Source organism: Myotis yumanensis, unplaced genomic scaffold (genome assembly GCF_028538775.1).
Source record: "Myotis yumanensis isolate MYYU_CA2020_CCGP unplaced genomic scaffold, mMyoYum1.0.hap1 SCAF_9, whole genome shotgun sequence".
In the NCBI taxonomy this organism is placed as follows: domain Eukaryota; kingdom Metazoa; phylum Chordata; class Mammalia; order Chiroptera; family Vespertilionidae; genus Myotis; species Myotis yumanensis.
In genome coordinates this window covers 22,703,874-22,728,294 of record NW_027223760.1, presented here as the reverse complement: position 1 = coordinate 22,728,294, position 24,421 = coordinate 22,703,874, and the positions used below count along the sequence as shown (strand labels likewise).

The window sequence follows — 24,421 nt, the reverse complement described above, 5'->3', positions numbered from 1 at the left end:
CCAGAGGTGGGGCCCAGATTGCCACAGGAGCCATGCTCATCTACATTAGGAGTCCAATTGTCATTTCAGGGGCAAGATGTTTTTTGTGGGTTTTTTTTTAATTTTCTTTATTGATTAAGGTATTGCATATGTGTCTTTATCCCCCATTGCCCAAGATGTGTTCTTAACCAAGTAAGATCAGTAGGCAGGGAGGCCGCTGTGGCCACAGAAGAGTTTTTGGCCACATAGAACCGACAAGTCAGGAAGGACTGCCAGTACTCCTGTCAGTCATGACCTCATTAGCACCAAGCTCTTGGCCTTTCAGAATAGCCCGAGGAAGGAGTGGAACACCAATGAGATCAGGACCTGGTAAACAGTGCGGTGGAGACCGGGGCCTATGGAAAAGAAGCACACCAGGAGTTTATACAAAAAACTTTTATTTACTGTTTATCTTCCTTCTCCCCACCCCTATGCCCGATCTGGAACCCAGCCAGCTCCTCAAACTTCCTGCTGCCTGGTTCTTGACACTGGGGCCTTGGAGACGTGCAGGAGGCCTATAAGGGGTCGGAAATCTCTTCGCCCACCAGTCGTGGGAGCTGAAGGAAGCTGTCCTGCCTGCCTGACGCTCCGGCAGCTCCCCAGCGTAGCCCCTCAAGGCAGAGGATCCATCCCTCACTGGATGGACACAGGGAGAGACAATGTGTCTCGGAGACCCAGGGACTCCCCACCACTCACTGCTTCTATAGCTGAACCCATCTCTTTCTTGGAGATGGAGTCCAGCAACACGAGTGGGGGGTGGGGGGTGGGGCTGCAGTTCTGGGTCCTAATCAACACACAGGGAACAGGAAGAGGTTGGCCTGGTTGAACTGAAATGGGAAAGGGAAGAAGGGTGCAGGAGAACATGGGCGGGGCTACTGGCCTGGGGTGGGGCCAGCTGGACATCTGTAAAGAGAGGTGATAGCCCCTATAGGAGTAGGTACTCCTCGCCCCACAACCACCTGGAAGAGGGAGAAGGGAGCCCTGTTCCCACTTAGACAAAGGGCTAATGATGCAATAAACAATTTTGGTCTGAGGGTGCCCTTTCCTGGTACCCATTATTACTGGAAAGGGCAGCCAGCCCTCGTCTGCCAGACATAGATTTGGCTGTCTCCCTGGCCACCACAGCCCATTCCGGGTACTGCCACTCCTACCCTCGCCATTGCTGCCTCACCAGAAACTCTGTGCACCCCGTAACCTTGCTGCAGACTGGGGCTACCAGCCAGACTCCACCTGGTGGGGCAGAAACAAGGGCCCTGAAGCTCAGGGCTGTTCTCTGGGTGAGGCCCGCCCATGGATTTTCAAGGCTCTTTCCCACAGTTCTGCCATAAGCCAGACACAGAACCTTCCTGGGAGGGCACTGGGCCCTCGGGTTCTCTGGAAGACGAGATCCTGGGGAAGCACCTCAGGGAGGAAGAAGAGCCTCAGAACACTATCTGTTCCTATTTGCTGTCCCAGGTCCTGCTCTCCAGGCTTAGAAGTCGGAGTCTGCATCCATCAGCTCTGCCTCCATCAGGTTGGTACGGGAGTGAATGGGCCCTAGTCCCTGCCGGCGGCCCTGCGCCCAGGCCGTGGGGGCTGGGGGGCCGGGCAGAAAAGGATCCTGCAGGGGACTGGGCTCTGGGCAGAATGGGTTCGAGACCAGGGTCCAGGCTCTCTGTCGGCAGGATTCTCCAGCTCCCCAGGCGCTGGCGGCCACCAGGCATTTCTGCCGGGGCAGCTGGGGCAGTCGAGGAACAGCACTGGAGGCAGACGCAGGGGCGGGGTGGTGAAGCTCAGGGGGTGGCACCAGTGGACACACCTCCTTCTTCCTCTTCCTCCGCTTCTTCTTCCGGCCCAGGCGCTTCTCCAGCTCTGGGGAGATTTCTGCCTCAACCAGCCACATATTGGCTTTTTCCTCTGGGGGCACTGATGACGGGAGAGAGAACATGAGCCTGGGACCCTGACTCTGTCCACATCACCCTTCTCTCCTCGGATCCCCACTCTGAGGTCTGGGATCCACAACTCTAGGCCTCTAGGGCCTCAGCCCCACACTTTAGTTCTTCCACAGCCTTCCCTTCCCCCTCACCTTCTGGCAGCCCCTGATACCACAGCCCCAGTAACCCCCAGCCTTTATGCCCCCCGCCTTCCTACAGAGACCTGAATCCTATACCTGGAGTTGCCACAGGGGTGACAGACACATCCTGGGGCAGTATGGCTCCTCTCCGAGCCACCATCTTGGTGACGTGCTGGGCCCAGGCAGAGGACACGTCAGCGGAGGGCTCATTGAGGTCAAAGGCCAAACCCGCTGTGGGGATGGAAGGAAAGGATAAGGAATCATGATTGTCCCTCCCTTGCAGTCAACCACTTCTCCCTTATTCAGCACCATTCACCTCCCCCTCAGCCGATGGCTCCCACTCCACCTCCCACAGAAAACCCACCCTGGTGATCACAGTGATCCCCACCCATTCCCAAGTTACAGAGCAGTTGGCATCTTGGGCACCCAGAGCAAAAGTGGGGCCTCACTAAAGGCCAGAAATCCAGTTCCTGGAAGCCTGATGTACTCTAGCCCAGGGGGAACAGCTGGGGAAGACAGGAGAAGGCGGGGGGGGGGGGGGGGGGGGGGCGGGGGGGAGGGGGAGATGAGTCCTCTGGGAATTAAAACCAACTATTGATCCCAGGACAGAAGCAGAGAGGGAGAGCTGCTGGGGATGGGCGGGGTCTTGGAAAGGAAGGACTCTGCGGAGAGGAGGGAGCACTGTGTTCCTCAGAGCCTTCCAAACAGTCCACACGCCCACACCAGCCTGGGAGGGAATGGGGCCCGGGCGGGCGTGGCGGGTGTTAGGTGGCTCCAGGGGAGGAAAGGGGCCAAAGCTCACCCACAGGCCCATCGTGGGAGACGGTGTGCATGCTGAAGGAGAGCTCCTGGCCTGGGTTCTGCAGCAGCTCGCGCCGCTTGGAGAAGGCCTTGGCGATCATCTTGCTCTTCTTGATGCGTTTGGGCTCGTCATCACTCTGTCCCGTCAACCTGAGAGCAGCAGGGGTGGAGGAGGGAATGCGGAGCCGCCACTTCCCGTCAAATCCTGAGACAGCAAATCCATCCCCTCTAGGGCAGGAGCCTCCAGAGGGGCTCAGGTTCCTCAAGGACTCTGAGGAGAAGAGGTCTACTCTGCAAAGGAGGAGGCCTAGAATGCAGGGCTCATGTGTGCCCAGTTCTCAAATCACTGCACTTTTAAACGATGCTGGCAAGTGGGCTCACACCTAGTTGGTGCTCCCAAGGACAGGAGGTGTCACCAGGGGGCAGTGGTGAGCCACACAGAGAAGTCAGCTTTAGGTGCTCCCACAGACCCTTAGAAATCACACCTGCCCAAGGCTACCCTGGGAGACATGGGAAACCTAGGATGAGAGATTAAGATGGGGCTGGCTGCTGACCCCACCTGCACCAGGTGCGTCTCCAGATGAGCAGCGTGGCCTTGGTCCAGACCCACGTGCTCATGGCAATGCCGGTTCCAAACATGGCAAACAGGTTGATCTTCTCCACCAAGAGGCTAGGGCGATTCTTGATTTCACAGTCAGGGATGGGCTTCTTGGTGGGCAGCCCGATGGTTACATTGGCCTGGCACCTGTGGTGAGGGGTGGCAGACAGGTGAGATTTTCTGGGTCTCCGGGATGGGTACCCAGACAATCACTAAGCCCCACAGCACTGATTCACAACCCTGGGTGCTCATTAGAGTCCCCCGGGAGCTTTTAATAACTCCTGATGTCTGGGCCACACCCCAGACAATTAAATCAAGTCTCTGGGGTAGAGACCCAGGCATGGGTGTAGTTTAGAGCTTCCCAAACTGCAAGCTGCAGCCTCGAAGGAGTCTGAAGCAGTCCATGTGGACTGGCATTCATTTTAATGGGCATTTTAACTGCTGTTCCTCGTGTCAGTAGCTGCTGCATTTCTTTCAACAGCCGAGATGCCTTAATCTCTCAGATTCGTCCTCATTGTGACACAAAAAAGCACAGGCTAATTAGTAGGCATTAACAGGCTGTTAACTTATCATAAAGGTAACTACTTGTGTGCAGGGCTCTCCAATAAGTTGTGTAAAAGAGTACATGAGAATTGGAGACAGCAACTTCTGTGGCCAACAGAGTCGGTCAGAGAAGCCAAAACTCGGTATGGCTTCTGAACAGTTACAAATGCACCAGCCAGACTGCCATGGGGATGCAGAGTTGAGCAGGAACTTGAGGGCTGTTTGCTATGTTGGCAAGTTACAGAGCAACTGACATCTCGGGTGCCCAGAACAAGATGGGCAGACCCCTGCCGGGCAGCACGGGAAGGCTGCCCCTGCAGTCCTGGCTCCGGCTGCCTCCAAGTCCCCAAGCCCCAGTCCTGCACTCACAGCACGTAGTCCCGGAAGCTGCGCTCCCACTCGGCCTGGTTGAAGAAATCGTAGAAGTGGCAGCTGAAGGTGATGAGCACAAAGCCAAAGGCCAGGAAGCCAAAAATGCCTGTGGAGGGCCAGGGGTGGGCAGAGTATTACCAATCCCAGGTGTGGGAGCAGCGGTGGGGAGGAGGGTGTTCGACCCACCGGGGCCTGAAAGACAGCTGAGTCTGGGGTGAACTCATGCTAGGCTCAGTTCAAGAACAGAAGTCTCCAAAATAAGGCATGAAGGGCACCTGAGGCAACTGTGGGAGGCCCAGTGGGAGGGAAGTGGACATGAGGAAGCAGACTGGGCGTGAACTTGAATTCTTCCACCTAAGAAGGTCCCCTTCTTTTGAGCTGCTACCAACACACACACACACACACACACACACACACACACACACACACCAGCCTTGTCTTGCCCCAGGGCTGCTCCTTGTGCCACTGACTTACTACATCCTCCAAGACCCTATCCCAGTGGTCGGCAAACTCATTAGTCAACAGAGTCAAATATCAACAGTACGAGTGAAATTTCTTTTGAGAACCCAATGTTTAAAACTTAAACTATATAGGTAGGTACATTGTTATTAACTTAATTAGGGTACTCCTAAGGCTTAGGAAGAGCCACACTCAAGGGGCCAGAGAGCCGCATGTGGAGGGGCCAGAGAGCCGCAGTTTGCTGACCACGGCCCTATCCTGTGGGTCCCACAGCCCCAGGAGGGTGCAGTGTTGGGCTGGATAGTTCCTCAGGCCAAGGGCCCAGGGAACCCACTCACCCAGGCGCAGCATGGTCTCATTGATCTTGCTGGCAGCCTTCTCGCTCAGTAGCCCAGGGTGGTTGCTCTTGATGGAGAACAGAGTCATAACTCCTGGACAGAAGGGACACCTCATATATTAGTGGGGCACGGCCACTCTCCTGGGAGAGAGGGGGGTGTGGCAGGGGAGGCTCCCATGGCGCTGGAGTCCGGGTCTAATTACTTCTGTGCTGGTATCAAGCTTGCCACAGGGGTGACAGACACATCCTGGGGCAGTATAGCTCCTGGGAACTGGAGACACCGGAGAAATGGAGCACAGATGGTGGCAGACGTGTTTTGTATGTGAAAGACGGGGGCAGAGCACAGATGGACAGTAGAGAAGAGAAAGAAATCACCTTGTGTCAGGCATGCCCATCCCTAAGTAAGGCAGTCAGGTCAAAGCTGTTCTGCTGGAGCCCCAGCTGATTTGGCTCAGTGGACAGAGCGTCGGCCTGCGGACTCAAGGGTCCTGGGTTCAATTCTGGTCAAGGGCACATGCCCCGGCTCAACCTCCAGGAGGAGGCATGCAGGAGGCAGCTGACCAGCTGACCATCGATTCTCTCTCATCATCGATGTTTCTCTCTCTCCCTCTCTTTTCCTCTCTGAAATCAATAAAAACATATTAAAAAAACAAAAGCTGTTCTGCTGGAAAAGGCATAAAAAGAGACTTGAGAACAGTGCTGTCCAATAGAAATATAATATGAGCTGCATACATAATCTCAAATTTTCCTGAAGCCACATTAAAAGAGTAAAAGGACACAGGTGAAAATGATTTCAACATATTTTATAAAAAGTACACCACTGTTCATTATATGATCATTTCCACATATTATTTCAACATATTACAACTTATTAATGAGTGTGCTGTGTCTTTGAGATGCAGTGTGTATTTTACACATATGACACATCTCCATTTGGACTAGTTTCACCACATGTGGCAAGTGGCTACCAAACAGGACAGCATAGACACAGAACATAAATCAGAGGCCCAGACACAGCCAAAAAGAGGGAAAGAGGTGGGCTGCACAGAAGGCTGACCTTCTGCAGAGGGAGGAAATGGAAACTTACCAAAAGAAACAACAGCAACAAAAAACACACAACACAAATGAGCTAAGAAGATAGGAAGGCTTATTGTAAAGGTGGCAGATTGAGACAGGGAAATTAGGGAACAGAGAATCTGTGCATGTTGTGAAAACTGCGAGTGTGTGTTGTGGGCAGGAGGGAGATGAGAAGCCAACTCCAAAACACTGAGCGTATATATAACTTCAGAATGAGCGCACTAGACTGAAGGCCCCAAATTGGCTCACGTGGACAGGGTAGGTTACCCACCACATAAGTGCAGCTAGCCAAGAGCTTCGGGGAGGTTGGAACCAGCCCAGGCTCCCCTCAACAAGCCGTGAGAAAGTGGTGCACTTTTCCGGCCAACACAAAGGTGTTGTCCCACACCAAGTGCCCAAGGAAGGCACTGTGTCTGCCTAGAGGGGGCACCTTCCACTAGCACCAACACCCAGTGCGACCCGGCTGAGGTCCCACCGTGAAGGCAGCGGAGCTGGCTGCGTCGAGCTCCTGCTTTCACAACGCTGGTGCTCAGCGTGCTAGCTGCCGGAGTCCTGGTCGGGTCCTCACTCACCTCGGATGAGGAAGTAACCTCCCACGATGAGCACCAGGCCAATGGGGGCCAGCACGAAGCCGGCACGGTATCGGTAGTTCTTGTAGCCCACAAAACAGATGCCGCTCACCGAGTCCCCATCCACCTACAGCAGGAAGGGGTGGGAGGGGCAAATTCGGTCACTGGCCCCTCAGCCAAGTCCACCCCACTCGGGACCCCAGCCCCCGACCAGTTTCTGTACCTGGGCCACAGCGAGGATAGCCACAGTGAGGACAAAGGGGAGTGACCACGTGATCAGGTGGAAGTAGGAGGTCTTGCCAGAGAGAGGCTGGTAGGTGGTGCCCAGGGCTTTGAAGGAGGTGTGCCAGGCATAGGTAAGGACCACAAACCAGACGACGCCAGCCATCAGGGCGTAGTACACAATGACAAAGATGATGACGCAGGACAGGGTCTCGTTGGAGCTACGCACACATGTGGGGTGTCACTTGGGGAGGTCATGCTGCACTCCCTCTCTTCACCCTGTCTCCAGACCCTTGGCTCTAAGGCCTGGAGGTTCCCTAGGGTCTAGGAGTCAGGGCTTGGAAACAGGACGCAGTCAGATTTGAAGAGGATATATAAGAGGCCCCTTTGAACAGATGCAAACAGCCAAGGTCCTCAGACGGACACCGAGGTCCTAATGCTGGAGACCTTGGATGCAACAAGGCAGAGCTGAATCCTACCCTGAAATCTCAGCGTCAAGCCCAACCTGTCCCTTTTGTGGTAAACACACATTTCAGCCTTCCTCCCCTCACCTCTGGGTCCCCAAGTCACCTACGTGGGCTCCCCAAGCCTCATGGTGCCATCTGCCCGGCAGACAATCTCCCGGCGGGCACCGTCCATGAACTGGGCCAGCCAGCCAATGCTGCCCACGAAGAAACACGCATTGACGTAGAAGAGAATAACCGCAGGGTAGCGATTCGAATTCCGCCAGTCAGCCACGAAAGTGGCCTGGAAGAGAGAGGCTGGGGTTACTCTGGTGCTGCAGACACCCTTAGACCCTTCTCTGCCCGCCGCCCCCGCCCCCCGCCAGCCGCGGCCAAGTCGTCCTCTCCCCACCTCCCTCTTTATCCCAGAGCCCAGCCTCTCTCACCCACAATCCCGCTCCCTTCCCGCTTTACGAGCTGAGCGCTCAGGACACCCGCTTCCCCTGACCCCTCCACGTGCAGGCCTGCCCCCGGCTGACCAGGGTGAAGAACGTGCAGAGGCCTGTGACGGCTCCGAAGGCCGCGATGTAGCTGTGCATGTCCTGGTGCTCCGCCTCCGTGAAGAGCGGGTTCTGGCACTGGATCCCGCAGCCCTCCACGTCCTCATACCAGCTCTTGGGGTTGTCGGTCCGAACCAAAGGAGCCTCACACTGGCCCGAACTGTTGAACTTGATGTTCTGCACCTCATTCTGGCACAAGGGAAGGAGAGAAGACACTGCACAGGGAGCAGGAGGCTCAGCGGCAACCTTTGGTTTCACCAGGGGCACAGGGGCGGCACTGTAGAGTGGCTGAGGGCACAGACGCTGGAGACAACCCATGGCAAATGACTTGACTTTTCTGTTACCTCAATTTCCCTATCTATAAGACAGCAGAAAAAATGGACTCATTTGGAATACGGTGTTCGGGGGAGCTCTATGGACACCCTGGACCACCAGAAAGATGAATAAGTGGGTCCTAGAGCAAATTAAGCCTGAAACATCACTGGAGTCAAAAAGGACAAAACGGAAGCTGTCCTACTTCGGGCACATCATGAGAAGGCAGGGGTCCTTGGAAAAGACATTAATGCTGGGGGAAATAGAAGGCAGCAGGGAAAGGGAAGGCCAAGAATGAGGTAGACTGACGCCATAAAAGAAGCCATAGGCATGAGTCTACAGGAGCAGACACATTCTTAGGGTCGCCGTAAGTCAGAGCTGACTCAGGGGCAAATGAATAAATAAATGTAAAGTGCTATAATAGTATTTGGCAGGTAGGAAATAATAACAAGTAGTGTTATTACCCATTATTATCACTAGAGGCCTGGTGCATGGATTTGTGCACCAGTGGGGTCCCTCAGTCTGGCCTGTGGGGATCGGGCCAAAACCAGCTCTCCAACATCCCCCAAGGGGTCCCGGATTGCGAGAGGGCGCAGGCCAGGCTGAGGGACCCCACCGGTGCACGAGTGGAAGGACTGCGGGAGGGCTCCAGGGCATGTCCAGCCCATCTCGACCAGTCCTGATCGGCCAGACCCCAGCAGCAAGCTAACCTACCATTCAGTGTCTGCCTCCTGGTGGTCAGTGCGTGTCATAGCAACTGGTCGAATGAATGGTCGGACACTTAGCATATTAGGCTTTTATTATATAGGGTTATTATTATTATCACTTATGAGCTCTCCTTCACCACCCAGAACTGGAGCACATCCTGTCTTGGGGTTTCCTGCTGTTTTACATGTGCCTTGATTCCATGTGACTCCTGTAACTCCCTAACACCTGACAGAGCTGGTGCTCAAAAAATATTTGTTAAACAGTTATCTTTTATTTAAAAAAAAAAGGTGGGGGCGGGGGGGAGGGAGAAATCGCCCTGGCGGCATTGCTCGATGGTTAGAGCACTGGCCTGCGCACTGGAGGGTTGCAGGTTTGATTCCTGGTCAAGAGCACATACCTGGATTGCAGGTCCAATCCAGCCCCTGCCCCTCGTCAGGGCAAGTGTGGGAGACAACCAATCAATGTATCTCTCTCACACACATGGTTCTGGTTGTCCCTCTCCCTTGCTCTCTTCCTCTCTCCACCTCCCCTCCCCCTTCTACTCTCTCTAAAATCACTGTGAAAAATATCCTGACTCCTTGGGTGAGGATACAATAATGTAAAATAATACTTAATGAATAAGTAAATAAAGGATAATCCCTGGTGGATGGGCCCAGCCAACAAACTTCAGTTTGGGGTTTTGGCCTGTTGACACCAAGGCTGCAGGCTTGGGGTGACCCAGGGAGAAGGCTCTGGGCTCCTATTTCCCCTCCCGCCAGGCTCTACCCGATGCCTGGTCCTGACCAGCCCTGAGAGCATGGACCTCACCCCACAGGGCACTCACCGGACAGCCCTCCGGGAAGTGGTCAGGGGTGCAGCGCAGGAAGTCAGGCCAGCCCCGCTCTCTCTCTACGATGGCACAGGGGCCTCGCGTGGCCTGGCAGAGGGTGCGGCTGGGCAGCTCCACCCGGTCGTTCTCACACTTGGGCATGTACACAGCACACAGCAGGGGCTGGATCACTGCCCAGCAACGGGGGGCGTTCCGGAGGCCTGAGGGTGAAGACAGTGCGGACACATTGCAATGAAGACCCCTCCTCATCCATACCCACAAACACAGCAGCACCCCCTCTTTGCCTCAACACAGGCCATTATTGCTCAGAGCTGTGGGCAAGGTGTTTCACCACAGGGCATTTGGGCAGGACGATTCTCTGTGCTGCAGGGCTGTCCCATGCATTGCAGGACATTTAGCATCGCAGGACCCTGCCCACTAAATGCCACTAGGCCCTGGCCGGTTTGGCTCTGTGGTTAGAGCATCGGCCCACCGACTGAAGCGTCGAGGGTTTGATTCCGGGTCAAGGGCATGTACCTCATTGGCAGGCTCCATCCCTGGCCCTGGAGCCCGTGCAGGAGGCAACCAATCAATGTTCTCTTTCTCCAACCCCCCCTCTTCCACTCTCTAAAATCCAATGGAAAAAAATAGCCTCAGGTGAGGATTAACAAAAAATAAAATAAATAAATTAAATGCCCACAGAACCTGAGTCATTGTGACAACCAAAAACCAAGCCCCATTCCAGGGGTGGTGACTAGGAGAGAACCTGAAGAGGACCTTTCTGGGATGCTACGTGTGCTCTGCCTTGATCTGGCACTGGATTGCTGGGTGTATGCACCTTGTGGGTATTAATTTTATGATCTGTGCACTTTTCTGTATGTACATTATCATTCAATGAAAGTTTTCTAAAACAGCCTCCATTTCCAAATGCCCTGCAAGGGAGTGTAACACCTCTGGCTGAGAACCCAGGTTGGTTTACATTTTACCTTTTCAGGGGCAGTTTAAAAACCTGCTTCAGGGCCTCTTCCAGTGGGAAGGAGAGTGGTGGGATGCTCCCCCCCCCATCCCCGCACTCCCCCCACAGCCCATGCTCCAGAACCGGAAACGGTTTCCCTTGCCAAGATCCCAGGACCCCGGGTCTTCTTACCAAGCTGAGGTGAGATAGAGAACAGGTAGGAGCTAAGAAGAGGTAGTCAGGGGAGCCAGGTCAGAAGAGGAGACAGGAAATCAGGTGCAGAGAAACAGAGGAGGCTGTGTCCAGTGCAGAGAGAGGTAAGGAGGTGCCCACAAGACAGAAACAGCTGCCCAGTGGCTGGGCTCACTCAGCATTCTGCCTACTTCGCCCCTCCTGAGTCATCCTCGCTTCAGGAACACCTATTTCCCAAACAAGAAGCTGAATTAGGAGAAGCTTTTGCGGACATGAGAGCCAACATGGGTGCTGGCCATACAGCTGGGCTGGGGGGACATGGGGGTAGGTAGGTAACTGCTCTTTTTGGGGGAGGAAGGCAATATAGTAGAGGGGTAAGGAGCATGGACACTGCAACTAGCCTGTCTGGGCCCAAATCTTGACTCTACCATTTCCTTGCTGTGTGATCTTGGGCAAATTACTTTAACTCAAGCGTCAGTTTCCTGATCTGTGAAATGGGAACAACACATTTACCTCGTGGAACTGTTGTGAAGAATGAGATAGCAAGTTAACTGCTTAGCATGGTACCTGTTATATAATAAGCACTCAGAAAATGTCAGCTATTGTTATCTATCTGAGGCCTCTGACAACTCACTGCTCTCATTGTGACACAGCCTATCTCAGGGCACAGAGCAAGTTCCTGTCACTTAAGAAGCAATGACTTTACCCTGGCCAGGTAGCTCAGTTGGTCAGAACATCGTCCAGGTACACCAAGGTTGCAGGTTTGATCCCTGATCAGGGCACATACAAGAGTCAACCAGTGAATGCATAAATAAGTAGAACAAGTCAATGTGTGTGAGTGTTGTTTCTCTCTCTCAAATCAATTAAAAAGAAATAAAAAAAGCAATGATCTTGGGCAATGGCACCCAGACCTGACTCAAATTTAAATCATTTGGGGAACCCTTATCACTCGGGATGGAGAACCCACTCACAGAAATTGACTGAATGGGTATGAGTGGAGCACATAGCAGTGAGCGCCAGGGGTTAGGCAGGAGGAGGGTTTGCCTACAAAAGGGGCAGCATGAAGGACTATTAGGGGTAATGGGATTGTTCTCTGTCTTGAATAGAGTGGCTGGTTATACAACTCTGTGTGCTTGTCTAAACTCATAGAACTGCACAACAAAGAAAAAGTGAATTTTACTAGATGTTTATTAAAATGGGTGGGGGGGTGCTCACTAGAGTAAAATGTATTCTAGAGAAGCAGCAGACAGTTAATAAAATATTGGGGTTTTTTTCAGGAATTTGTGGTAATTATCAACTTTCAAAAATATGTAATTTATTGTTCTCAGTTTTTCTCATTTTAAATATTATTTTATTCTTTAAAAATAAACTTCTGACTGGACAAAAATAGTACACCTATGGATGAGGACAGTGGGGGGGGGGGGGTGAAGGCAGAGGGCAGGGTGGGAACCGGGTGGAGGGGAGCTATGGGGGGGGGGAAAAGAGAAACAACTGTAATATTCTGAACAATAAAGATTTAATTATTTAAAAATAAAAATAAACTTTCAAGGAAAAGATAGATTATTACATAAATCTTAAATGACAATGGAAGATCCATCTAGGGAAAAAATAAGTTGGACCCTTACTTTGTGCCTTACATAAAAATAAGTTCCTGCCCGATTGCGTGACTAAGTGGTTGAGCTTCAACTATGAACCAGGAGGTCATGGTTCAATTCCTGGTCAGGGCACATGACTGGGTTATGGGACCCATCCCCAGTGAAGGGGCGTGCAGGAGGCAGCCAATCAATGATTCTCTCTCATTATTAATGTTTCTATCCCTCTTCCTTCCTCTTTGAAATCAATAAAAATATATTTTTAAAAATAAGTGCCTGATGAATCAAAACAATTATATTATTTTTTTAAATATTTAATTTTCACTTATTGATTTTGAAAGAGAGGAAGGGAAAGAGAGAAACATCAATTTGTTGTTCCACTTATTTATGCATTCATTGGTTGATTCTTGTATATATGCCCTGACAGAGAATGGAATCCACAACTTTGATGTATCAGGACAACGTTCTAACCAACTGAGCTACTTGGCCAGGGCTAATCATTACATTATTTAAAAAGAATTAAAGTACTAAAAGAAAAGCTGAGAAATAATTTTTGAAACCTTGGAATGGAGAAGATTTTTTGATGTATGACACAAAACCCAGAAGCTATGAAACAAAAGATTTAAACACAATCCTAAAAAAAGCAACATCCTGAGAAAATATTTCATACATATTACAGGTAAAGAGCTAATTTTCCTACATGCATAAAGCTCTTCCAAATCAGTAAGAAATTCGTAAGCCTCTAGGAAAGGGGCAAAAGGCAAACAGAACAGATCAGAAAAAAATACAAATGGCCTTTAAATACATAAAGAGATGCTCTAATTGTGAAATAAAGCTGTAATAGTCCACAATTTTTCTAACTTTAGAGTGAGAAAGACAAAAATATTTGAAAATGCTGTAGTGGCAAGAGTGTGGGAGAAAGTGGCACTTTTGCATATTTTTAGTAGGAATAGTAAATACTTGTAGAGACTATCTGGCATTATCTATCAAAACGTTATACTAGCAATTCCACTTTACATGTTCACAAAGATCATTTATAAGTGTATTCACTGCAGCATTGTTTGTAATAGCAGAAGAGTAGAAACAACCTGAATGTATATCCATCATTAGGAGACCAGCTAAAAAGTATCATACATCAATATAATAGGACATTATTCAGTGTTGAACTATTTGCATTGAAATGGAACTATCTCCAATAGATCTTGTTAAGTGGATTTAGTTGAGTGGAGAACAGCCCAAAGAGCACGCTACTACTGTTTGTGGGAGGAAATAAACAGAGGGCACACCTACATTTGGAAATATGCTGGCAACATCTAGGAGGACACACAAAGGCCAGTGTTGATGGCTGCCTCTGAGAAGGGAAAAAGGGTAGCTGAGAACACAAGTGGAGAGATTTAACTTCTGTTGCTTTTGAGTTTTGTACTATGTGCATATACTACATATTTTTTAAAGTAATTAAGTTTTTAAAAAATAAGTATGCAAATTACTGAGATGAGGGAAGCTTCCCAAAGAAGAGCAGGGAATGAGATTGATAACAGGAAGCAAGGGGACATCAACTTTATCTGTATTATTTTTTATTTTAACAAAATATGACAAAGAAAAAATAGGGACACATTTTTCTACATTCATAGAAATTAAAAATAACATTGCCACAATCTAAACTCTGAAAAATGCTTTTTGTTTGTGTGATGAGTAGTCAAGTTGAAAACCATTGTTCTAAGGTTGGGTTAACATTAGAAAATTTAATCAATGGATCTATATTCATAGATTAAAAAAGAAAAAACATAATCATCTCAATAGATGCAGAAGTAGTTGATAAAATCAATATCCATCTATAATAAAAAGATAACTGGCAAATTAGGAATAGAAGACAACTTCCTTAACCTGATAAAATGTAACTACAAGAAAACTACACCAAACACCACATTTAAGAGTGGACAGTAGAAAAGCTTTCTGTTTAGAACACAGAAAAAGTCAAGGATAAAGAATGCAGCTACTATTAAAACTTCTATTTAACAATGTATTAGACGTCTTAAGCAGTGCAACAAGGCAATAAAAATTAACAAATATATGGCTTAAAAAAGGAAGAAAGAGCCCTGGCAAGTTTGCTTAGTGGTTAGAGCTTGGGCCCATGGACGGAAGGGTTGAGGGTTTGATTCCTCAGTTGTAGGTTCCCCAGCTCTTGTGGGGGCACATGCAGGAGGCAACCAATCAATGTGTCTCTTTCACACCCATGTTTCTCTCTTCCCCCTCCGCCCTCTCTTCCATTTCTCTCTCCTCCCTCCCTTTCCACTCTCTTTAGAAATCAATTGAAAAAATACCCTCTGGTGAGGATATTTTTAAAAAAGAGAGAAAGAAACTCATTATTCACAAATGAGATAACTATGTGTGTAAAGTAAATTTAGCTAGTTTACTAGATTCAAAATCGTATTTTTATTAACATTTTAACAAAATGTTAAAGGAATCATTTATAATAGTGTAAAAATTATCAAGTATCTAGGAATAAATCTAACAAATGATATTTAAGAACTCCCTGCAGAGAAACTAAAAATATTGAGAAAATGGAAGATCTAAATAGAAATATATAATGAAATTATTATAATACTCAATAATGTAAAGATGTCTTTTTTTTCAAATCCACCAAGGACTATTTTTATGTTAAAGCTCAAAGGTTCAATAATAGTCCAGACTCTCTATTACTTACTGTTGTACTATAAAGTAGAGGTTCCTAGCCTTGAGTTCACAAAGGATTCTTGGAGAGACTTTAGAGATCCATGAACTTGGATGGGGGAAAATGACATCTAACTGAAATTTAGCATTTCCTTCCCTTATAAATGTAAACAACATGCCACAGTACTGTTAGCAATGCCCGTGGCTTTGTCACAAATGGAAATCAGATATTGTATTTTTGTTGCAGATATCTCAAAATACTGTCAACTGCTCATCATCACCTTGATATTATAATGGTTATTAAACCCATACTAGATCTTATAAGGTATTACTAAAGAAGCACACATACATTAGATCACAAACTTTGTAAATATTTGATAACTATATTTCAATAGAATTCATTTCCTTTATAATCCTAAATGCTCTTTTCAATTCTATGTGTTTTACTTTAAAATTTAAAAATATTATACAGAAAAAGGGGCCCATGAGTTTTATCAGATTGCCAAGTAGGTTCATAACTCAAAGAAGTGAAGAATCATGCTATAAACATATGATAATTAAGATGGTGTGGTATTGGCAAGGGATGGACAAATAGACCTATGGAATAGAATAAGTATCCCAGAAATAAATATATATTTCAACACTTGATTTATGACAGAGCTGAGATATTGTATTTAACAAATTATATTGAGACTATGTATAAAATTGAAGTTCTAAAAAAAATCAACTCCAGGTGATTTATATGCCTATTATGGAAGGAAAATCTATAAAGTTTTGAGAAAATAACATAAGAAAATAAATTCATTACTTTATGGGGTGAAAGGACATTTTAAAATAAGACACAATAGCCCTAGCCGACTCAGTGGATAGAGCATTGGCCTGCGGACTGAGGGGTGCCAGGTTCGATTCCGATCATAGGCACACACCTTGGTTGCAGGCTCAAGCCCCGGCCCTGGTTGGGGCACATGTGGGAGGTAACTAATCGATGTTTCTCTCTGTCTCTCCCTCTCCAGTCCACTCTCTCTAAAATCAATGGAAAAATATCCTTGAATGAGGATTAACTAAAAATAAATAAATAAATAAATAAATAAATAAATAAATAACACAATAAACACTACACATAAAAAAGTTTGATCAACGACTATCCCAAAGTTCAGAATTTCTGTTCAATGAAAGACACAGAGAATGAAAAGGCAAGCCACAGAATTGGAACTATTTTCAATACATACAACCAATAAAGGATTCATCCATGAAGACCTACAAATCTTACAAAAATGACAGCTAGACCAATAGAAAAATGGGCCAAAGATTTGGATGGACACGTCACAAAAGAAAAACTCCAATGGCCAGTAAACATTTCAAATGGTGCTTAACCTCACTAGTTAGCAGGGAAATGCAAATTAAAACCACAAACACATACCACAACCTATCCACTAGTTTGGCAAAATTTTAAAGGTGGACAATACCAAGGGTCAGGAATCATGTGGAACAACAGTGGCTATTCTACAGTGCTACTGGGAATGTACGTTTATACAACTATTTTGAAAAACTGTTTGGCTTTATCTAGTAAAGCTAAAAGTATACATTCCCTACTATCTCTAAGTATGTTCCTGGAGAATTCTGACTCAAGTGCACCACAACGTACATAAAAGAACAGCCCCAGCAATGACCCCAAACCGAGGACAACTGAAATGTTTAGCAACAAAAAAAAATGGATAAATAAACTGGGATATATTCTACAATGGAATACTAATCAGCAATGAAACAAATGAGCTGTGATAGCATGAATCTTACAAAATAATGTAGAACAAAAGAAACAAGACATATAATACACACAGTATGATTACATTTTATAAAATTCAAAAACATGAGAAATTGAAATATCTTGTTTAGGGATTCTAAAGCTAGATGGCAAAACTATAGAGGAAAAAGGAAATGATTATAAAAACATGAGGATAGTGGCTACTTCTAAAAGAGGAGGAAGGGACGCCCTGGCCAGTAGTGTGGCTCAGTTGGTTGGGTGTCGTCCAGTGCACCGAAGGGTTGTTGGCTTTATTCCCCGTCAGGGTGCATGCCTGGGTTTTGGGCTCGATCCCCAATAGGGGGTGTGCAGGAGGTATATAATCAATGTTTCACTCTCTCCCTTCCTCTCTCTAAAAATCAATAAAAAACTCTTTTTTAAAAAGAGGAGGGAGGGGGATATGATTGGAAAAGACAAAGAGGGAGCTTCTGAGGGCCCCACCATGGTCTAGTTCTTTTTTATTTTATTTTAAAATATAATAGATTTATTAAATTCACCCATTTAAAGTATACAATTCAATGGTTTTTAGTATAGTCATAGAATTGGGCAACTATCACCACAATCAACTTTAGAAAATATTCATCACACCAAAAAGAAACTATACTAATTAGCAGTCACTTTCATTCCCCACCCCCACCCCAGTTCTAGGCAATTAATAAATTTTTAGTATAAGTATATCCCATATATTACATGGGCCATACTTGTATAAAAATGTATTTGTTGTTTATCTGAAGTTGAAATTTAACTGCACATTTTGTTTTTCTTTCTTTTTTATTTACTATTTTTTAAATATAATTCTTTATTGTTGAAAATATTACATATGTCCCCCCTTTTCCCTCATTGACCTCTCATTCCCGCCCCCCCCCCCATCTAGTTCTTGATTCAGATGGCACTTGATAATTATCTGTTATTTAGTACCTCTATGTTTAATGCACTTTCTGTAAATATGATACATTTCACAATTAAGAAGTTAAAAATCTGAACCAAAATTGAAAACATGAACACGTGGAAATTATTCCGAATTTTTATACTTTCCCAAAATATATCCTTTAAAAACTAATTCTGATCATGAGCCAGTCAGGTTTGGGAACAGCTCCAAGGAGATTCTTCCTGATCTGACCCTGCAAATAACTCACCATCACCAACAACATCCCTCCTCTCATAACTCATCTGGCTCTTTCCTACTGGCTGCCCTGGCCGATGACAGCGCCACAGACCCTTGTGCACACACAGAGCAGAGCAGTGGTCAAAGAGGCTACGTGCTGGTTCTCAGGGACCTATTTCCCTCGCCATTCTCTGGCCTCTCTGCTTTCTTGCCCCATTTGCCAAACCAGATTTGGCCGAAGGTGGACCCTGACCTGGATATTATGTTTGTCTGGTCAACCTAGAATGCCTGAGAGGAGGCATTTCAAGCTATAATGGGGAAGATGCTGAGTGCCTAAAAAATCCCAAGTCCAGAGAGTTGAAAGATATAGGAGAGACCTGAGTTCTATTCAAATCTAGAAATTGATCCAACTTGAGCCAATGAACTTCCTCACTCTGTGGCATTGCTCCCAAAGGCTCAGTGGTCTGGGCCAAAGAAGCACATGGTGGCCACCTCTCTTTAGCAACTGCTAGTCCAAATCTGCTGGTCTGTCCACATAGATGTCCAATAAGTGTCTCTAATTCATCACATGGCCAAAACTGAACCCATGCATTCCCTAGCATTCCCTGGCTTAGTGAAAGGGAAGGTACCACTTTCCATTCAAGCCCTCCATCCAACTCATTGGCAAGACCCACTGGTTCTAGCTCTAAAACTCTGGGATCTGTCTACTTCCTACAGCCTGTTACAGTCCTGACACATCATCTCACACCTGGACTCCTTCACCATTCTCTAAACAAGCAACCAGCCTGTAGGTTTTTCCAATCATGGCTTCTTCACACAGTACTCCAGGCCTTTCTAAAATGCAAATATGATTACATCTCTCCCTTGCTTAAAAGCCTTCAACTGCTCCTTATTATCTTTAGGACAACATACCAACTTAATATGGGGGATGACGCCGGAACCGGCTTGGCTCAGTGGATAGAGCGTCGGCCTGCGGACTGAAAGGTCCCAGGTTCGATTCCGGTCAAGGGCATGTACCTGGGTTGCGGGCACATCCCCAGTGGGAGATGTGCAGGAGGCAGCTGGTCGATGTTTCTCTCCCATCGATGTTTCTGACTATCTATCTCTCTCCCTTCCTCTCTGTGAAAAATCAATAAAATATATTTAAAAAAAATAAAATAAAATAAAAAAATAAAAAAATAAAAAAAAAATATGGGGGATGAATCCCTTTATTTTCTAATTTTCTAGGTCTTATCTCTATTAATTCTATCTCTCACATGCTTTGATCCAGCTCTACTGAAATTCTTACACTTCCTCAAAAGTACCAATCCCTCTCACCTCTTCACCTTTGTGCCTGTTATTTCCTCTTCCTATCCGACCCATCCTTGGCTCAGGTAATTCCTACTTATTTCTCAGGTCATGGGGTAAATGTCAGTTCTTCTGGGGGAGAGAGGGTAGGTCTTGCTCTGCAAAGTCCTTTGTGTTCCTTCAGCACCCTACTTTATTGCAAATATTGCAAAAGCCTGTTTAATTGTCTGTCTTCCCCTTGATAGCAGGGTTCATGCCTGCATTCTTCATTTTTATATTCCCCAGGACCCACTCCAGGATCTAGCAAGCACCCAATATCTAAATGAATAAATGACTGGGTGGGTGTGTGTACTCAGAACTCAGGCTTTCAGAAAAAAAGTGAAGAACAAGTCTCCACTTTCAGAAGTTTACAGAGAAAGACAACCTAGATCATCTCCATTCTTTACCCACAAAAATGCCCCCAAGAGCTGGGTGACACTGACCATGTCTAATGCCAAGTCCAGACCACTAACTCAGGATAGGACCAATCACTTGCCACTAGCTGCAATTCCTAGCTGATGGCCTGTCTCTGATTCTCTCTTGGTGCAGGTTCACTCCCCGCCCCCCCGCCCGCAATGACTCAGCTCATACCAACACCTGCTTCTGGCGCTACTTCATAGAACATCCCACAGAAGGACCCAAAGCAGAGAGAGAACAACCAAAACACATAGGAATGGGACTGAGCTGAGGGATGACGGGTGGCAACAGAGGAGAGCTCAGAGTGAACTAAGGATCTGGGCTCAGCGCTGGCACCTCTGCAGGAACCTACCCCACCAGAGGCACAGCTAGTGAGGTCTGAACCTGCATACCCAGCAGATGTTTCTAACTCCTAAAGTTTCCGGCCCCGACCGTGACTGCCTACTCAGCGGCGGCTCTCAGGAGTAGGGGCTGGAAAGAGGCCCGCACCCTTCCTGCTCGATTTGATGGCAGCGACCGAAGGGCAGCGCCACGCACGCATGGAGCTCAGGAGAATTCGACCACCGGCCCTCGCAAAATACGTAAGAAGAGACAAACAGAATACCCTCTCATAATGTGAGCGAGATTCTGGTGCTGAGAGATGGATTGTCCATACAGCTGGCTCCTACACTCAAGCCTTATTTCAGGTTGTACCTAAAGAAATACTGTTCATACCTTTTATGTGTTTTTTTTTTTTATCCTTGGTCTTCTGCTTTACATTTATATACCTTAAAGACTAAAATGATAATTTCTACGTACGCCCCTTTTTACATTCTGTGCGTTACTATTTGTGACACATTTATACAAACATATTACCATAGAGAGGGCGTAGTGTGTATGCAGAATTACACAGATCTTATATTATGGCAATTTGTGGATTTTTTACTTATTACGCATGGTTTTTGCCAATATGCTGATCTGATACCCACAGACAATGAAGCTCCACCATGGGCACCATCCTCCAAGTTCCTCACCTGGCATCTGCACCAAGCCAGGCCTGTATCCGTATGGCTTTGTCCAACATCCCACAAACACTCTGAGAACTCTATGGCCCAGTGGACAATGACAGGCAACCTATATACTAGTACACTTCCCTCATCGGGATCATCACCAGCAGCACCCGGGGCAGAATGGAGATGGGAGATGCGGGCATCGAGGTCTATCAAAAGGAGGCTGCCAGGTGTGCTCCTGGCTTTCGATTTTCTTTTCTTTTTCAAGGTCAGTTTTGAATCACACTGGCTAGAAACAAGGGATGACAAGGCCAGTTACCTTCCTGAGCACTCTTCCAGCCCCCCCCCCCCCCCCCCCCCCCCCCCCCCCCCCCCCCGGCTCAGAAGAGTGGCAGGTGGGGACATAATTAACTCCTCGCTGCTAAGGAAGGACCTGTGTGCGTTCAGTCTGCAGATTTTCAGGCCGACCATAATCCCACCCTGAGGTGAGGGCTCTGGGACTTTAGATCACTAAGGAGGTTTCCACAGGCTCTCAACATCCCAGGCTCAAGTGTCCTTCCACAGCCCTGACCAGCCTGAGCAACCAAGCTTCCAAAGAACACACACATAACCTTTAGAATAGTCTCATTCCTTCACAATTTCCAGCAAAAACCAGAGTCCCCGTTTTTCAGGTGAGGAAACCGTGCAATCTCCTGTGAAAGCAACACAAGATCAGGGTTCTCTGGACTTCCTGTCTCCCAAAACATTATTTCTGGAACTTTCTGGTTGCCTTTTAATTACTCGTCATCGGGGTTTCTTAGCCTTCACAAATTTCACGCAATTCTCACTCCCCACCCGCTTGCCTAGATCGCCTACCCACATCCTTCCCTTTTTCCTTTCCAACTCGATTTCCTGGTCTCTTCTCCAAGGTCTAAACATCTTGAATCCCTGAGGACCCCGCTTCCAGAGTGGCACTTAGGTGGAGCATCTCCTCTTTTTTTTTTTTTTTTTTAATCTTTTCTTTAAAGTCCTTTCCTGAGGCTCAGAGCCCCTTCCGGACCGACCCCTAGTTCCCAGGCATCCTTTGCTAAGGCGCCTTATGACCCGCTCCTTCCTCATCACCGACGGTCCCATCCTGCATTCGGTCAGCCCCAAAGTTTCAGACTCGGTTCCTCCAACTCACTCGGGTGCAGGTCCCGCCCTTTCCAAAGCTCAGGCCTGAGCCTTTTCCTTCCCAGAGTCCCGGCTTCCCAGCGCCGAACTCCCCGGACTCGGCTCCCGCGCGCTTACCGGACCAGAGCACGAGCTTGCCGTGCGCTTCCTCCTGGGATTCCGAGTCCCCGGCCAGCAGCGTGGAGGTGGCCCCGTAGGGCAGCGCCGAGCCCAGGCACACGTTGTAGCGCAGCGGCTCGCAGGGGGCAGCCCGGCCGCAGTGGCTCAGCAGCGGCGGGGCGCCAGTCACTGCCGCGCTCCTCCTGGCGCCCCCGCCCGCGCTCCGAGGCCCAGGCCCGGTCGCGTTCCCGCTTAAGGCCGTCCCCCGGCCCGGGCCCCCCGGCAGCAGCAGCAGCAACAGCAGCGGCCCCAGAAGCCAGAGCTCCGACCCCCGAGCTAGGCGAGCCGCGGCCATGACCAAACCCGCCAACTCAGCAGCAGCCCCGCGCCCCCGCCCGCCACCCGGAGCCCCCAGGGCCCGCGCGCAACCCTTGGGGCGACTCAGGCGACCTGTGCGCCCCGCGAGTCCGGTGCCGGGCTCCCCCGGATGCTCCGCGCGCCTCGGGCCCTCGGAGCCCAACTTTGCAAACTTTGGGACCGGGGGCCCATGTTGGGCGGCGGAGGCCCGGGCGGGGATGGACCGCTCCCTCGCCCTTTCCCTGGCAATCCAAGTTGTCTTCAGCCCCGGGAGCCCCCAGGGCCCCCGATCTGCAGCCCCATCCCCTCTCCCACCATTAAAAACCACCTCGGGGGCCCGCGATGGAGGCCAGGCGCGGGCCGGGGGTGAGGGACCAGGTCCCCGGCGCCGCCCCCGCACCAGCCGGGGGCCCAGCAGCCACCTTGGCCGAAGCGCGCCGCAGACCCCCGACTCCTCCCGCCGACTACCCGGCTCCTTTGTTGCTCTAGCTCGCTAGGCTTTCTGGAATGCACGGGCCTCCTCGAGCCAAGCCCGGCCCCCCCTCCGCCACGGCTGGGGGAGGGACTGGCAGAGAGAGGGAAGAGGAGGGGAGGAGGAGAGAGAGGAGGAGCACCAGCTTCAGGGACCCAGGCGCGCAGCTGGGCCCGGGCCCGAGGCTCTGACCCAGCTTGCGCCCGGGCTGGAGGTAGGTGGAAATCGTGTCCGGAGCTGCGCCGAAACTCAGCGGGCACCTGGATTCACCCGAGGATCGTTCGACACTAGGTCTTCTGCAGGGAATGGACTCTTCTGGTTTAGCGTGGGAGAGACAGGAGATGCCTGGAGTCAGCGGAAACCTCTATCTACATCACGCCCCATCCCCAACGCGCCAATCTTTTCTGGTTTGGGTTAGATCTTTCCGCTTGTCCCGTAGCCCCATGGAGAAAAAAAAACAACAGGTTTTGAGGTTCCCGCTTGTCCAAATCCTTCCAGCTCGAGATCTGAGTGAGAAATGACCTCAGAGTCACTCAGGCAGCTGCCCCACTGCTGCTACCTGTGGATGCAGGTGTCTGGAAACCAAACGTGCCGACGTCAAGCCTTTACTGCTACAAATGTGTGAAACCTGAATTATGGTTTCCAATGACTAGCCCTGGCGTGTCTTTGTTTGGGTCCAAAAGAAGCCAGTCCATCCTTGATGGCCCTTGCTGCTCATATGCTGCCAGAGGGCGTTTCTTCCGCCCCTCTCCTCCCTTATTCTGCTCATTTTGCCTTTCCCCGCTCCTTTGCCTCTGCAAGTCACTGCACTTGATTTCAATTTACACCTAGAGCCAGGGGTCCAGCCAGGAGGGTGGACGTGCATTGAGCAACTTTTCTGAGTTGCTGATGGGGCAACACATTAGGGTGGCTTTTCCTGTCTTACTCCCTACCCTGACCTTCAGCCTAGCTGAAATGGACTAGTTCTGTTAGGGTTGGCCATTTATGAGCAAATTAGCAATTGCACTTCAGCTACCATCCTCAATTGAGAGAGAGAGAGAGAGAGAGAGACTTTAGTTCTATTTAGCAAGTCCTTCTGAAATCCTAGGATGTACACAGCACTGTGATAAGCATGACATCCTCACAGAACTTGTGCATGTTACTGTGGTGACAAGTTTGCCCTCAAGAAATAGTAATATGACGTCACAGCAAAGTCTCCTGCTCCAGGGCAGGGACCTTATTCTATTCTCTGTATCCACAAAGCATCCACTGCAGTAGGACATGCATATTGATCACTCAAAAATAAGCTGCCTAAGTGAGGTGTAGAGTGAGGTGAGTATGCTGTAGGAATTCATAGCAGGGAGAGTGGGTAGAAGTCGAGGAGGTGGGATTTGAATCCAGCCCTGAAGTGTGAGTAAGAGGAGTTAGAAAAGTA

General features: G+C 48.7%; 1 protein-coding gene across 2 annotated transcripts; it reads right to left on the bottom strand.

Annotated features, from left to right (window-relative positions):
* Window positions 1-394: 394 nt before the first annotated feature.
* On the bottom strand, window positions 395-23,065 carry SMO (smoothened, frizzled class receptor). Of its 2 annotated transcripts, none has more exons than XM_070423873.1 (12): window positions 22,197-23,065; window positions 9,896-10,101; window positions 8,032-8,241; window positions 7,624-7,796; window positions 7,051-7,270; window positions 6,831-6,954; window positions 5,183-5,275; window positions 4,383-4,491; window positions 3,432-3,617; window positions 2,874-3,022; window positions 2,168-2,302; window positions 395-1,923 (listed from the first exon to the last, which is right to left on the bottom strand). In XM_070423873.1, exons 1-12 carry the CDS (start codon window positions 22,531-22,533, stop codon window positions 1,490-1,492), a joined length of 2,376 nt encoding a protein of 791 aa, XP_070279974.1. In that variant the 5' UTR covers window positions 22,534-23,065; the 3' UTR covers window positions 395-1,489. The 2 variants fall into 2 exon arrangements, with proteins under 2 accessions (XP_070279974.1, XP_070279975.1); XM_070423874.1 differs by lacking the exon at window positions 22,197-23,065 and adding an exon at window positions 20,952-21,220.
* Between the last annotated feature and the right edge of the window lie 1,356 nt (window positions 23,066-24,421).